At 38.0% G+C, this 16,973-nt stretch overlaps 1 protein-coding gene across 1 annotated transcript in view; it reads left to right on the plus strand.

Annotated features, from left to right (window-relative positions):
* Positions 1-16,973, plus strand: part of LOC127435661 (N-acetyl-beta-glucosaminyl-glycoprotein 4-beta-N-acetylgalactosaminyltransferase 1-like) — a 217,485-nt gene that overhangs the window by 149,067 nt on the left and 51,445 nt on the right. The window contains exon 7 of the mRNA XM_051689294.1: positions 4,108-4,175. Coding sequence (XP_051545254.1) covers positions 4,108-4,175 — 68 coding nt within the window. The remainder of the gene's footprint in view (positions 1-4,107; positions 4,176-16,973) is intronic.

Genomic DNA, 16,973 nt, shown 5'->3' on the forward strand with positions numbered 1-16,973 from the left:
TAACCATCATTAAAATTATCTGTGACTTGTGCAACAGTAGACCTTCTGTTGGTTCAGACCAGACGGGATAGCCTTCATTGCCCTCGTGCATCGATGAGCCTTGGGTGGCCAACACCCTGTCGCCAGTTTGTGGTTTGTCCCTCCTCTGACCACTGTCAGTAAGTACTCACCACTGCTGACCGGGAGCACCCCATAAGCCTTGCCATTTCAGAGATGCTCTGACCCAGTCGTTTGGCCATAACAATCTGGCCCTTGTCAAAGTCACTCAGGTCTTTACTCCTGCCCAATTTTCCTGCATTCAACACATTGAATACAAGAGTTGATTGTTTGCTTACCATCTAATCTACCCAGACCTTGGCCATGTTAGGAGATGAACAACGTTATTCGCTTCACCTGTGAGTGGTCATAATGTTTTGGCTCATCAGTGTATATTGCTACATTATTACATATCTTGAGTCACTAATGACCCTATACTTTTTTAGTTATCAAGCAACTAGAATATATATATTTTTGGAAAATACTACAATGCTGTTTATGTCATATTTTATTTCAAAGCCAACCTTACAGTCGAGCAAGCTGAGGAAATAATGAAATACCCTTTCATAAAATACCCCCTCTGAAGTAGCACTGGTAATCTGAGCAAATTGGTTTTTTGGGATAGTTTATCAATTAGTAGTGTATCGAAGTCGACGTCTGACATTTGACAGCTTTTATTTTATTTGAAAACAAGTACTGCTGTTTACCACTGTTTAGATTATATTAAATAAATTATGGTGTTTTTTATATGGTGTTTTATGGTTTTATTAATTAATTAAAACATATTGCACCTAAATAGTTTAATTTTCATTAGCAAAGTAGCTGTCTTGTGTAGTCAATATGAATGGTGTTTGCAACCAATTATACTTCCATAATGTGACATATTTTATGAATTAAAAACAATTTTCAGTGATAAAAAACGCAGGACGAGGCTCGATCCATCAGGAGTTGATTGGATGGAGAAAAGGAGAGTTATGTCAGAGGCGGAGCAAGTTATTACGTTTTGATTAAAGAAAACAAAAATTTTCATTCCTTTGGAATAGTCTGCACTGATGAATCGTTCACAATATTGGTGCATTTAAATCATATCAGAATGATTGTATTTACGAGTTGAGTGCACATGAACGCCACCACAATGATGAAATTACGAGTCGGAAACTCCTCGAAAGCCCCGACTTGTATAATCGACTTTCTCAAATTCTTCGTATGAATTTTGTGTACTGTTGATGAAGAACATTGATAAATCTTGCCAGAAATCACTCTCATTTAGAACATTTTCGATTTTGATAAAATACACTCCCTTACAAAAAATCTAGAGTTCTGGCAAACTAGCCGCAAACGTGCAACAATTTGCCGCAAATTTGCCACTAAATATTTTCACACGCAAATGATCTTGTGATTCGCTTCAAATGTTGGCCAGAAGTTTGCAGCTCTACACCAATAATGGTGAACCTGCAGCAAACCTATGGCAACAATGGACAATTTGCTGCAAGTTTGCTGCAAAACTCATTTGCATGTGAAAATAATTAGTGGCGAATTTTCAGCAAATTTGCCATGAACTCTCGATTTTTTTTTAAAGGCAGATACAGCATCAATTACACACCAAATGCACATTTTGCTCTTCATTTCTTTACAGTAGCACTAAAAAAGGTGAAAGAGAGAGAGAAATATTAAGTTGCCAACCACATCAATTTTAACGACCAAAATCACTTGAACGCACATCACACTGTAATTACGACTTCTGAGCTTGCAAGAAAGAACTTCTAAGGAAGACTTGAATGCAGCATGACAGGGAATGTGTATCAAGGAAGTAAACAGGATCAATATTGATTTCATGCTTAACTACTTTAAATTAAAGCTTGCAACTTGCAGTTTCAAAGTAGCTTCCCCAACACTGCTAGTTTGTGACTTGGTCATAATCTCAGCTGTCATCTGAACTCAAAAAAGCTAATCTGATATCAGTTAAGGTAACACCAGCTTTTTCTCTTTATTCTCTTTAGCTGGTGGATGTTCTGTGAAGTCCGTGCAAAAAGATGAGTCATCTACATAAATATAAATGTTCTTCTCTGTTTAATAGCTGTAATGTATTATTGCTATCCCTCCCACTGCTCTGGAGGGAAACAGTGCTGCGGTGGAATGACTGTGTGTGTCTCTCTTTGGGCTTATTTTTAATGGTCCTTGTCTTCCTTGATCCATCTTTTCTTTAGCAAGCTGTCCCTAACAAGCTGTGATTTGTATTGAACTCAAGTGCACTGAAGCAAGTGTACAAGTGAAAAGAAGTTTCCACAGAATGTTTTCTTTTACCCTTGCATTTAGAAGTTTTCCTGCAATCACATTCAAGTGGAAATTTTCTGTTGCTTTCGACTCTGGAGGTAAACATATAAACAGTGTTGGGGAAGCTACTTTGAAACTGTCGCTTGTCAAGCTACAGGCTACGCATAATTTAAAGATGAAGTGTGACATTTTTTCGAAGTTAAATACTCCTATCACAGCTTTATATGCAGAGACAACTAATTTCACTCTACTGAAAAATGTTAGTAGCATCGATAACACCGCTAGTTTTAGTTTTACTCCCCAACATCAGGGCATACAAACACACATACATGCAAACACACAACGCATCTTTATCCTCTAATCCCTGCGAGGGAGCTAGTTGTGTTTGGCAGCAGAGGTAATTAGCATTGGCTGAGTCACACACGTGTGTTTATGCTGACGGCCACACAAGGTGTGTGTGACAGTAAACACACTCCTGCTGGGAAAGAGAGGGTCATGTGTGGGAATATCTGAGTGACTTTGGTGTGTGTGTGTGTTTGTGTGTGCAGAATGAAAGACGTCTTTGAGGGCAGCAAGGATCCAGGAGGCATTATGATTCATTACAGCGATGTGTGATGTACACAAAATCTTTGAGAGGGAGAGAGATGCCACACATGCAATTAAAGAGGCATGCTGGGATGGAATACTAGAGATTTCATTCTAAATCTCTGTAGCAGCTGCTGTCATTACTGGTGTGGAGATCACTGCGCTCACATGCACAGGAGCAGGACAGCAAAAAAAAAAAAAAAAAAAAAGGCTTTCGAAAAAATTTTAAACTGCAAGAAACTTTATTCTTAAGGTTTATTGGCCAAAGCCACACTCGCAAAGTTTTTGTGCTAAAAAAGCTAGATGTAGTACAACTAATGGAGCAGAACGCAGGTGTCTTCAGACGTGCTTTTAAGAGTTGATGTTCTTTTTAATATATAAAAAAAGATTTTTTTTTTAATGGAAAAACGATGTAAAAACAGCGCAGACAGATGCAAAAACACGACTGGTGTGAGCAACCCCGATATACTTCTTCTGAAATCAAAGAACGAACAGTTCATTTTGAATAAAATCTGGCTAAAAATAAGGTATTTTTAATTTCATTGCCATGGTTCGAAACCAGCATTTTTTTAAAAGCTGAGCTCTTTTTAACCTTACACAACATCTAAAAAACAATGCACTCCCACAAAACACACTGAAAAAACAGCAAGATGTCGTGCAACAGTCAAAAATATCAGTTTAGTAATTGTTTATGTAGAAAAAAAAAAACAGGGTGGACGGATGCAAAAACGCATTCAGTGTGAGCGACCCCTTAAGGAGCCAATATACTTCTAGCGAAATCAAAGAACGAATGCGTGTGATATCGTTTCGAACAAAATGTGGCCAAAAAGGTGCTTGCCAGAGTAAAAGTTATTTTTAATATGACACAATGTCTAAAAAATGCACAGGACTACAAATGGCTTACCTATAGTCATCGCTGACTGTTTAGAGAAAGTATTTAACACATTTGAAGCAGTCATATTACAGACATTTTCATTCAAAATTACTTTCAGTACGCTTAGTGATAGTAGCCCTGAAAAATCCAAGGGAAAGTGTCTTTCACAAGGGCATAGTTGTTATAAGTTTGTGGATCAACTCATGCAAGGTTGAAACCTGCAACCTTTCGATTTCCAGATTTTCAAGCACTAAAGCACACTATCCTTTTGCCAATATTTCTGGATAAAGAAATTCTCAATGGAATCAGGTTGTAAAGTCTTAATTGTTCTGTTTCAGCTGGGATCAGAATGGACTGCACCTGGGGAGTTTACCAAGTTCAGATCTCAGGCATCCAAAGCTGTCCAGTAAGTACAAATATACCCTCACAATGTGTTTGAAATAACCTACCATCCCACTGCATATTTCCAACTACATTAGTATGTTCCATATCCTGAAGCACTAAGAGGCCCTAACTTAGTTTGTCAAGATTAAAGAACATTGTCATGGTTATATTGTGCAGTAAATTTTAAAAGCAATATAATTTAAAAGGTCTTAGACATAAACTTTAATATTCGATCTACATTAGAAGTGTTACAGCGACAGTAATGTCTAAATTTGTGTCAGTCAGGAGTACACATCAAAACATGCATAAAGACGTTTTAAATTGATATAGCGATGCACATCAAATCAAATCAAATCACTTTTATTGTCACACAACCATATATACAAGTGCAATAGTGTGTGAAATTCTTGGGCGCACATACACATCCAATCATGCAAACTCTGGTGTTGTTTTTAATGGCAAAATTTCAGTCAAAAGCATCTATTAGGAATTGTATTCCAAATGTGAGCATTTGCATTGCATTGTAGAAAAATGCATTGTGGAAATTTTGGGCAAATTTAGTATGTTATCCAAGTATCACATGAGTTTATTTCAGATTTAATGTAAGTAGTTTGACATACACATCCTTGACTTTCACTGCTCATGAGACAAAAGACTCATCTTGATAACAAATGCTTTGAAACATCGTCAACAGATAATAATGTGTAACTCAATTCTGTGTTTCACTTCCTGCGTCATTGTCCAATCAAAGGCCTCAATTCCCTCTTTGTAAACAAACCGCCCACACTCATGCGTATTGATGCAGTCATTTTACCTCTGATGGTGTTGATTGGGTTGGTAATTAGAGGAAATTGCTGGCCTTTATCTGATGGGGCATTTAATGATTTCCTTTCCCTGCCCTGCTCAGACAGCTCACATCACTTAGTGCCATACAACTTTTATGTTGATTAAAATATCATACTGAAGAAAGAACAGCGTTGTGTCAAAGACTTTTCTGCTTTAAAAAAGCAATAGACTAATGGTCGATTAGCATATCCTCTTTCCCTAAAAAGCATGTTAAAGCCAACAAATAATTTTAATTCAGCACTTTGCGCTAATGCTCCATTATTAATGGCTTTAAATGGTTCTGCTGGAATTAGCAGTGGATTTGTTTCCATATTGTGTCTGAAAAGTGATCCATGCCTTAGCCTTTATCTTGAGTATATTTAATAATACATAAACTAATCTGACCCCATTTCATAAACCTGTGTGTATAGATAGTAACCATTGAGATTAAATACTTTTAGCAACATCGAAGAACTAATGCATATGATGTCATTTCGATCCAAATTTGGCCAAAAACAATGTTTTTGAGTTTGTTGCGGTAGTTAGGAAACAACGTACTAGTGCGTTTTTAAAACATGTTTTTAAAATATGATGTCATTTTCAAAAAGCGACACGTGGTGCAACAAACAAAGACATCCGTATAGCACATGCTTGTTTAGAAAAACAAGGACAAAACAGCGTGGACAGATGCAAAAATACATTTTGTGTGAACGACCCCTTAATTCGTCAGTATACGTCTAGCAAAATCAAAGAACCAGTGGGTGTGACATAATTTTAAACATAATCTGGAAAAAAAACTATTTGTTTTTAAATTTCCTAAAGTGTTTCAAAACAGCTTACCAACATGTTTCTAAAGCCATGTCCACACTAATACATTTTCGTTTGAAAACACATCTTTTTCTCTACATTTTGGTCTTCTGTCCAAACAGATTTTTTGACAGCGGAAACGGAGCTTTTCGAAAACGCTCTCCCAAGTGGATTAATTTGAAAACACTGTCTTTGCGTTGTTGTGTGAACAAAGGAAACGGAGATATCTGAAAATGATGACGTATTTGTTGTCATGTGACACAGTGAAGGGCATAGATTTGGCTTGTACATTGGGGGGGTTATAGTGTGAAGAATTTACGTTTCCATTGATCATGGTATAAATATGGGGGGGGGGTATTTTGATTTTTTTGGGGGGGATTTTTCCCCTTTTTCACCCAATTTGGAATGCCCAATTCCCAATGTGTTTTAAGTCCTCGTGGTCGTGTAGTGATTCGCCTAAATCTGGGTGGCAGAGGACGAATCCTAGCTGCCTCCGCATCTGAGACCGCATCTTATCACATGGCTTGTTGAACATGTTGCCACGGAGACATAGCGCGTGTGGAGGCTTCAAGCCATCCACCGCAGCATCCACGCTCAACTCACGTGCCCCACCGAGAACAAACCACATTATAGCGACCATGAGTAGGTTACCCCATGTGACTCTACCCTCCCTAGCAACCAGGCCAATCTGGTTGCTTAGGAGACCAGGCTGGAATCACTCAGCACACCCTGGGATGCGAACTAGCGAACTCCAGGGGTTGTAGCCAGCGTGTTTTACCACTGAGCTACCCAGGCCCCCATGTATTTAATTGTTTTTATTATTTGGGGGGTTTCCTCCCCCCCATCCCCCCTGGAATCTATGCCCCCAGACACAGTCATGTGATCCATTCAATCCAAAACAATCAAGATGGCGGCCCATGTTGTAGCAGAGTTGTGTGCCTGCTTTTCACTTTGATAGCATTGTTAAAGATAAATATTACTACGTACAACCTTCACACTGCATTCCTTCAATGGCAATGGGAAGTTTACTTGGAACTGCTGTCCGGCGACAGAACACGAGGACAACTGCATTTTAGAACGTACATGGAACGGCGATTTTTCACATTCGCAGTATATGGAGTTTTCATACATTTCAGTGTTGATGACAGACTTTTGGAAAATGCTTGAAAATGGCAGTGTGGACAGAGAGCATTTCGAAAACGCCATTTTCAAATGTATCCAGAATAATGTGGACGTAGCCTAAAAGTTGATTTCTTTTATTCTGACACAACATCTAAATATACTTGGTGCTCCCACGCGACACGCTAAAAAAGCAGCGAGACATCATGCAACGGTCAAATATGTCCTTTAGCGAATGTTGACATATAAAAACGTTGAAAAAACAGCATAAACAGATGCAAAAATATGTTCTAATGGAACTAATGGGATTTTTTGAAATGGCATAATTTTCAACAAACTCTGACCAAAAATAAAGTGTTTTTTGAGTTTATTGTGGTGGTTCGAAACAGCTTGACAGTTTTTAACCTGACACAACATCTAAAAAACATGGAGCTTCTGTTTACTTGCGTAACCTCCGTTCCCTGATGGAGGAAACGAGACGTTGTGTCGATGTAGTGACACTAGGGGTTACTCTTGGGAGCCCGAGACACCTCTGGTCTTTGATAAAAGGCCAATGAAAATTGGCGAGTGGTATTTGTATGCCACTCCCCCGGACATACGGGTATAAAAGGAGCTGGTATGCAACCACTCATTCAGGTTTTATGCTGAGGAGCCGAGACAAGGTCCGTCCATTTCAGCGGGTAGCTCAGCATTATGGCAGGAGGGACACTATGTCTCGTTCCCTCCATCAGGAAACAGAGGTATGCAAATAAGCAGGACGTTCTCTATCTGTCACTCACTCGACGTTGTGTCGATGTAGTGACACTAGGGGTCCCTATACAAAATGCCGCAACTGGCTGAACTGTGTTACGTGAACTGGTGGTGTGTGACGGGCAGACAACTGTGTGCCTCGTAGCCAGCGCACCAGGCCAACACGTAACCTCCCCCAACATAGCTATGAGTGTCGAACGGCCCTTTGGGGACAAGTCGACTACCCAAAAGATAGAGACAGGCTAGCCCAGTCGTGGCCTCTTTTCCCTTTCTTTTTTTTCCACTCCCTAAAAAAACAAGGGGGATTATCTGACTGGGCCACCAGGTCTAGTCGGGGGATGTCCCTCCCAAGGAGAGGACACTGCGGAGACCACACCTCGCCCAGAGAGAGGGGGGGATATTTAAGTGGAAAATACATCACATGGTCTTGCCGACCATGTGGAGAAGTCTCATGGTAGATCCTACCCAATGGGGGAGGAGTTATTACAAACATGGAGACTGTGGCAGAGGGAAAAGGAAGACGCAGTTTGCCAACAGGGAAACGAATTAGTGGAAGATATACATCGCATGGGGTTACTTTACAGGGAACCACCACATGCGGAGCACCTACCCCAGAACAGGGCTCTTAGTTAGCATGTGTACTGGGCCGGCAGCGAGTCTCTCCAAAAACTCGACTGCCACAGGACTCGGATGAAGTTCAACCAGGGAACATAGTTTGTGAACACTACTGGGAATTAATGCCGCACGTGTTCAGCACAGAGGAGGTGAAAGGCGCTATGTGCAAGCGATACACCCGGCCGGCTATCCCGGGCTTATCCGCTTGTATTGCGTGCCATTACCTGGGACGAAACCGGTTCCACCCGGAGGTTGTAGAACCTTGCAAAGGTGTTGGGTGTTGCCCAGCCCGCTGCTCTGCAAATGTCTGTTAGAGAGGCACCCCTGGCCAGGGCCCAGGAGGCCACTACACCCCTGGTAGAATGGGCTCGTAGCCCTATCGGGGGCGGCACGTCCTGGGTGTGATATGCCGCTTGTACAAGTCTGCCGCCTTTCCTGGAGAACTGTTCATACACAGCATGTGTAATATTTAGCAGTTTGTAAGTCAATAAAATGCAGTTACACTTTACATTGAACCAAGGTGCAATGTGTATAAATCAGTAATGACCCTGTTTAACCTGAAACAATTAACTTAACAATTTACTAAACTTAAAGCCATTTACTTGTAATGTTGATACTTAAGTATCATGAGCTACTTTAATTTATCCCTGAGTCAATTTCCTTTAGGGTATTTTTACTTTTACTTAAGTATGACAATTGGGTACTTTAAACAACACTGAAAGAATGTTACCTTTTAAAAGCAGGTCTCAAGATACCTGTGTTCTGTTATGTGCTGCACTGTTATATGCGTAGCTTTTTTTAGTGCAAAAATGCATTCGTTCTGAACGGCCCCTTAGAATTTGGCAAAAAGAAGTTGTCTAATAAGGCATCGTAATTCTGTTACCTACTGTTTTGAAGAGACATCCTTCCAGGAGCGTGCTTATGATTCCGAAAAAATACTGTCTAGGTATACAGCTCATTAGGTTTTGGAGCTATTGTTTCAGTTCAGAATCTGTGGTCCTTTTTGTCATCAGAAAGGTTTATTGATTTTTTTATGCAAATAGATAGATTACAAGCATCCGGCTTGGGAACCCAAGACTCCATAAATTTGGTTTGGCATCCCTGCTGGAGGTATAAGGTGGCTAGCTAGTATCCTAGCCTGGCCAAGCTAGTTAGGCTTATCTGTTTTAATGTTTTTTCTTTCAAAGCTGATGGTGTCCACTGTTGGAAGACTCTTCAGAATCTCAGCAGAAGAAATATACCATCTGGCTATTGTGCACCTACTGAATGCTCAGTTTCGGACATCCACCTCATTGGACATACTACTTTTTGCGTACTGTGTAGCAGAGAAGTACATGCAGGGCTTGTCTACCAATGAAAGAGAATAAATAAGTCATTGTTAAGATTTTCAGTAATGCAGTTTATCTTGATTACTATGATCATAAATCAATGACGTGATTGACTTTTAAAGAGAGAAAAATAGAGGGGAAATGATAGCTATTGATCGAAGGTTAAGCACTTTGCTTTTTATTCAGGATAGTCCATTGTGCTGTAACAGCTGTGAGACTTTTCCACTCTTACAAAGCATTGATCAGATAATGCATCTTATCTAATGCTGCATCAAGCATTAAACAAGAAAAGACAGACTTCTCTGCTTGCATCCATTGAGAGTGCACTCACTTGGTTGAACAGATTTGAGCAGAGTACCTTCTTTCATTTCAAAGAACTCCAACCCTCTTGTAGATCAAGAAAGCGTTGAAACATCGTTCAGTGCTGAGTGGAAAAAAAACAACAACTGTTTACTCACCATATGTTCACTTCACAACTGCTAGTTTGACACTATGGGAAAATGTAAATTTGCATAATATTTTCAAAGTGGCATTGAAGCATGACTCTGTACCTTTTTTAGAAGAAAGAGTCTTTAGTTTTTATAAAAGGTCCTTGCCATACTCTGCTGTTAAGACCAGGTTAGACCAGCATGTACCATACTGTAGATGTCTGAATGTTCCTTTGAAACCTCCTGAGATGTTCTCTTGAGGGGTCAATGGGATACAAGGAGCTGTATTCCTTGTCTGGTTATATCTGGAAACTTGAGCTTGATAGCTCAAACACCAAGTGTTTTCCATAGAGACGAACTCATTTGATACCTGTTTAGTCTGCATTCTTTTGTGATGAATTTGAGATGTGAATGATGATGAAGTCTCTGATGGGCTTTCCATTAGATTATTCCTGCTTATGCAATTGAATAATGTTATGATTGGATGACAAATGGTGTGTGGGAAGACCAGGTGGCCGTAATGGCTGTTAAAAAGGAAGAGCACCAGAGGGAGGATTCAGAGATGGATGCCACTAGATCTGACTCACGTTCTTGGCCAGTGGTTGTCAAATGGTTTTGTTTCAGGACCAAGATTTTACATTGCATATTATGTGGTTAAAAATAAACGTAACCTGTATTTAATGTAGCCTTGATCGCATTTTCTTTTGTCTTGCATAGTTTTGTTCATGGTTTTCAAGTATAAGTGCATGTATCAAACTGACATTATTTTTGTTGTTGATGTTAACAACAACAATAAGCAAATTGTTGAAAAAAAAAAATTCAGAACCTACACCTCTATAAGTTGAAACATGAAGAAAATATGAGAATGTGACAAAAATTGGAGGCAGATTGCTGCCATCTGGTGAACAAAATATAAATAACATGACCATGTCATGTCAGTAACAGCCAGTAGATGGCTGTAGCCTCCTACTGTGTTGTCTGATGGCTTGTTATAACCTAATTTTATATTTTATCACAAGATATGCATTTGGATATATTTAGACACTATCAAACTATTATTTGTCAAAGTTTAGCATTTTAAAATTGATTTGACAGTTTATGTCATTATACTTGTCATCAAACCTGAACATGGTGTTACAAAGAGAAAACACAGAATAAGCATTTTTCTACCAATAATATATTTCAAACATAACAATTTAATATCTCAAAGTAAATGCATAATAATGTCAAGAAAATGAACATCAACAAACAGAAATTCAATTCAATTAGAGTATAAAACAGGAATATCAGAGTAAACGTTTTGCAATTTCAAACTTTCAGTAGTAAAAATGTATTTGCAAATGTGTGTCTGTGTGTGTGTGTGTGTGTGTGTGTGTGTGTGTTTTTGTGTGTGTTTTTGTGTATGTATGTGTGCCTGTCAGATTGCTGTCATCAGCTGGAAAATAACAGATTACTTGTAATGCCAACAATGACCAAAAGATGCTGCAGAGCTCCACTTATTGATGCCCTGGTTATGTGTGTGTGCGTGCGTGCATGTATTCTGCATTGTGAGTGTGTTATCGTCTCAACCCTTAATTTCTGAGTGTGTATGATTAGCATTGTGGCTGATTTATTGGTTTTATTTGACAAATGTAAAAAAAGCAATGTCATTTAGGGCTGAAACGATTAGTCGATGTTATCAACATTATCGACAATAAAAAATTGTCGAAAAAAATTTTAGTTGTCGAATAGTCGTTTGATATCATTTAACGTAACATGAGATCATACGAAACTCTAATGATGATGTGCGAGAACAGCACGCGCCTGACTGAGGAGAGGAAGAATTACACAGCTCACAGTCCAGATGCACTCTAAACTTTCACAGCTTCAGGTGATGTAGATCACAAAGTATGAGGGAATTATAATGCAAAAATACAAAATCAGTAAATACAGAAGCACTCTTGTTGTGGAATAAATGGAGCTGGAGCTGCCACTCCGCTGAAGCAAAACTTGTGTGTCGAGCATCTTTAAAGGAAACACCCTGGCGTTACATGTTTAATGCAGTTATATTTAATGCGTTATAGCTTTATTAAAGTTCAAATAATATGGAAGCAGATCATGTAAATAACTACAAACTCTGAAACTGGCATTTCTCTGTGCGGTCAGCGCCTCTTCTATGAGTTGCGCAAAGTGTCCCGATCTAAAGGGGAGAGACTGAAACTGCACCCAGCTGATGCACACTCTGTCACGGGGATGCTCATCCCTCGTGCGTGCACACTTAATGCAGCTAGATTATAACGTGATGGCTCGCGACTTATTGAATCATAATAAATGTCACTGTTAATTTCTTATTGTGAAAACAATTAGCAGTACGCAGCTTTATTAATAAGAGAGAGTTTGTTTTTTTGAGAGTTAAAGATGGATTGAAGTGAACAAAAATGTGAGAGAGGGTAGTCAAAAAACAAAATAAGTTTTTGATTTGTTTTTGTTTTGGCTTGTTTTCCAATATAAATATCTAAAACTCCTTTAAAACAACGTACATTTACTTTGGCAGCTATCCTGCAGAAGATTGTTATCTGAGAATACTGAATATAATATTACAAATATAAATATTTTAAAATATCTAAAAATCCTTTAAAAAAAAAGATGCATTCATTCATAGAATAGATCTTGAATATAAGTATATTTTGTCTTTACTGCACTTGCAGAAGTATAACCAACTGAAAAAATACACTTATATACAAAATACACTTATATTTAAGAGACATTCTCTCAAAGCAAGTCTAAATATCTTACATGTTGCTTCTTAAGTAAATGTATCTTGTTTTAAGGATTTTAAGACAATTTTAAATGGAAAACAAGACAAAAACACTTGATAACAATAGGATTTTTTGCAGTGAATTTCTTTACTGAATTAAACTTAATAAAAAGTATTTTTTCCTTTTAATTCAGTGAATGTCATTTAGAGGTATTTTTAAAAGATGATTTTGTCCTCTTTATTGTTAGTAAGTACGTTTAATACAACCTTTTAAGTTGTATTTAGCACAAGCTCAATAATCGGTTAAGAGCTAATGATTAATCATTGCAATAATCGCCAAATAATGTAATAAACACTCTAATAATCGTTAGAGTAATCGATTATCAAAATAATCATTAGTTGCAGCCCTTGTGTCATTGTCTCACCAGTTCATTCTTGTGTGTGTGTGTGTGTGTGTGTGTGTGTGTGTGTGTGTGTGTGTGTGTGTGTGTGTGTGTGTGTTTGTGAGTGAGTGAGTGTGTATGTTTTGCACTGAGGATGTTTTAGAGTCTCAACCTGTAATTTCTGTCTGGTTTTTTCTTCATTGTGACTGATTTATTGATTTGTATTTGACAGATTAAAAAAAAATGCTCTGTTTTTTGGCCTTTCTCATTCATTTTCAATTGTTGCTCAGTATTGACCGCGAATACCAAAGGTGACACTTCTTTTTTTGACACTTTTTTTTTTAGACATATCTAATCAAGCCCAATTTGTTTGTATGTTCAGATGGCAAATGGAGGAAAAGTCACCAAGTCTTGTACTGCTCAGATAAAGGAAACAATTTTTATTACATTTAAAACAATTATTTCAGTCAAAAATGACCGAATACCATAGGAATACCTTTTTCATTGTTACACGCAAGTAATATACTTGTTTTTCCCTTACAACTATTTTTTAGGGGGTTTAAACCCTTTAGCTGTCACACAAGCGCAAATAGACATACATATGAACATAATTCATGGATTAAATTCTATATAAATGATAATATTTTAGACATCTGTGACCCAAGTAATGAACTTAAGTGAAAGCCAGTAACTGTAATACGATTTCAAGAATTTAAAATGTAATGTGTCACACTACTTTTTGACTAAAAAGTAATTAGATTACAGTAGCTATGTTGTTATCAAATTACACTCAACAATGGCCACAAGGGGGCACTATAGTGGGCATATGCATAAACCCTTCCTCAAGGGTTTTCTACTGTCATGGATAGTCCAGCTATGCATAAGTACCTATGGGTGAACTACCCCTCACAGCCTTGATTTAATTCCTGTTAATGTTCATGTAAATTAACTCTTTACTTTAAAAAAAAAAAAAAAAAAAACTCATCCCTGGTCTTATTATAAACAATTTATAAGCATATTATTTTAAAGAAACTTTTTTTTTTTTTTTTTTTTTGGCTGACATCACCAAGCACTCTTTATTTTTTAACCCCTTCCCTCCAACCACTATATAGAAACCATTTTTCACAATCCAATTGATTCTAAGTGGATAAAACATTTAACTTGGAATTACAAAGTCACAGTACAAAATTAAAATGGGTTACAAATGCTGTTTCAAATTAAACATAGCATCTTACATAGCGTCTGTAATCAGGACTCATGTGCAATAAGCATTCATCCAAATTTGCAGTCAGTAGAGGAATCATGGCATTCTGGGTATTAATCTTTATTCTGCAAAGGGAGGTAATATGCCTGCTGAGCACCCATCACACAATCTAAATTATTGACAAAGTCACAAGCCTGCTCTATTCGTGAAGAACTTGATTTCTCAGAGCACATCGTTTAAAGGAATAGTTCACACTAAAATGTTTTGTAAAATCTATCATCCTAATGTCGTTCCAAACCTGTATGACTTTCTTTCTTCCATGGAACGCAAAAGGAGAAATTTTATAGAATGTTTATGCAGCTCTCCGAAAGCATATAGTGACTAGAGGCTGTCAAGCTCCAAAAAAGTAGTCCATACGACGCTATATTCCAAGTCTAAAGTCAAACTTAAACCATCAAGACACATCAGCCCAGGTTTGACGTCTATGACATCAAACACCTTTAGTTCTCGCATGTCTTGTCACTGCAACACAGTTTAAATATGCAGAGGCATATAAGGGTGAACTGTTCTTTTAAATGCTGCATCATAAAGTTTGTTATTGCTTACGTTTGATGTTGCAGCAGCCATAGTGTGGAACCATATTTTTTTTGGTCAAATGTTGTGGGGGGAGGGGGACTTGTGACAGATCTTGTTGGCACAGAGTGTGACGGTAATGGGGTTGTTAGATTCTTCCTCACATTCATCTTTGTGACTGGGCTCGACTCCACTCACTTACTGAGAGACTGTCAGTTTTTGCAATTAGTCACACAATTAGTAGCTTGTCCTCTCTCTCTCTCTCTCTCTCTCTCTTTCTTTATCTCTCTCTCAGCCTGACTGTGGCTCTATTCATCATCTCTCTTACACACACACACACACACACCTCTGGAGACACTCCTACACACTTACTTTCTAACCTTTACCTCAGAGGAAACTCCAAACATTACACCTACGACATGCTTCAGTTGTAGGGTTTGCTCTGGTGATAGTTTAAAGCCATCGACAGTTATTGTTTTATTATAACAAAAAATTGTCGACAAATACACTTTTACCCTTATGTACAAAATAAAATTATATTCAAGATATGTTCTCTGAAAACATGTCTAAATATATTGTATGTTGCTTCTCAGGTTAATGTTTCTTGTTTTAAGGATTTTTAGACATTTTTAATGGAACACAAGGCACAAATACTTTATAAGAATAGGATTTATTTATTTTTTTAACTGAATTAAAAAATCCTCGAGTATTTTTTTTCCCTGTAATTCAGTGAAGGTCATTTGGAGGTATTTTTAAAAGATACTGCCATCCTTTTTGCCTTTTATTTTTAAGAAGCACATGTTTAGGGGCCTGGGTCGCTCAGCGAGTATTGACGCTGACTACCACCACTGAAGTCACGAGTTCGAATCCAGGGTGTGCTGAGTGATTCCAGCCAGGTCTCCTAAGCAACCAAATTGGTCCGGTTGCTAGGGAGAGTAGAGTCACATGGGGTAACCTCTTTATTGTCGTGATTAGTGGTTCTCGCTCTCAATGGGGCGCGTGGTAAGTTGTGCGTGGATCACGGAGAGTAGCATGAGCCTCCACATGCTGTGAGTCTCTGCGGTGTCATGCACAACGAGCCACATGATAAGATGCATGGATTGACGGTCTCAGAAGCGGAGGCAACTGAGACTTGTCCTCCGCCACCCGGATTGAGATGAGTAACCACGCCACCACGAGGACCTACTAAGTAGTGGGAATTGGGCATTTAAAATTGCGAGCACATATTTAATACAACCTTTTAACTCGAGGCACAAGCTGAATTGTTAATTATGAGCAAATAATTAATCGCCTGAATAGTCATTTCAGTAATTGTTAGATTATTCGATTATTAAAATAATTGTTAGTTGCATCTGTATTAGACTACAACAATAAAATAAAACATGCATGATGAATATACTGTATTAATAATAATTATTATAATAATGACAATATTATTGTTGACAAAGTGGGAAACATATCCAAATGGAGACTTGTTAGAGATTTAGCCGTTTATCAGTACACCTGATATTAATGAATGGATAACTGATTAAACAGGCCGATTATGGTGTGAATATCAGCGAAAGTACTTTAAAGATTGATGTCACTAACAATTTGAAATATGAAATCCAAATTGATTTGCAGTTTCTGAAGGAAGTTGTGGAAAAAAGACCAATCATAATTCCTAGTGCAAAAATTATGCTGACATCATCACCAGGCAGCCAGCAGTTCGATTTTGAATGCTGAACTTTCAATCCATGTAAAGGGGCAAATAACATTTACACCAAATTTAATCCCTAGAGTTTGCCAAGTCGCTGTAAATCAATAGGAGATTTACATAACTTATAAAACGGTATGAAATCGGTTTACATAAGAGTCTTTAAATATCTTTAAAACGCTACTCTATTGTTGGGAAGTTTATAGCCGCTGAAACAAAGTCTGTACGTTAAACAATACGTTGGCCATTCCTTATTTTGCAGAAAAGTTTGTAAAAGAAGAAGAAAAAGACAAATGAAGAATTTCAATACAGTGCTGCATTGCAAGTTTTGCTAAATGTAAGGTAAATTGTCATT

Source organism: Myxocyprinus asiaticus, chromosome 46 (assembly GCF_019703515.2).
Source record: "Myxocyprinus asiaticus isolate MX2 ecotype Aquarium Trade chromosome 46, UBuf_Myxa_2, whole genome shotgun sequence".
Lineage (NCBI taxonomy): Eukaryota > Metazoa > Chordata > Actinopteri > Cypriniformes > Catostomidae > Myxocyprinus > Myxocyprinus asiaticus.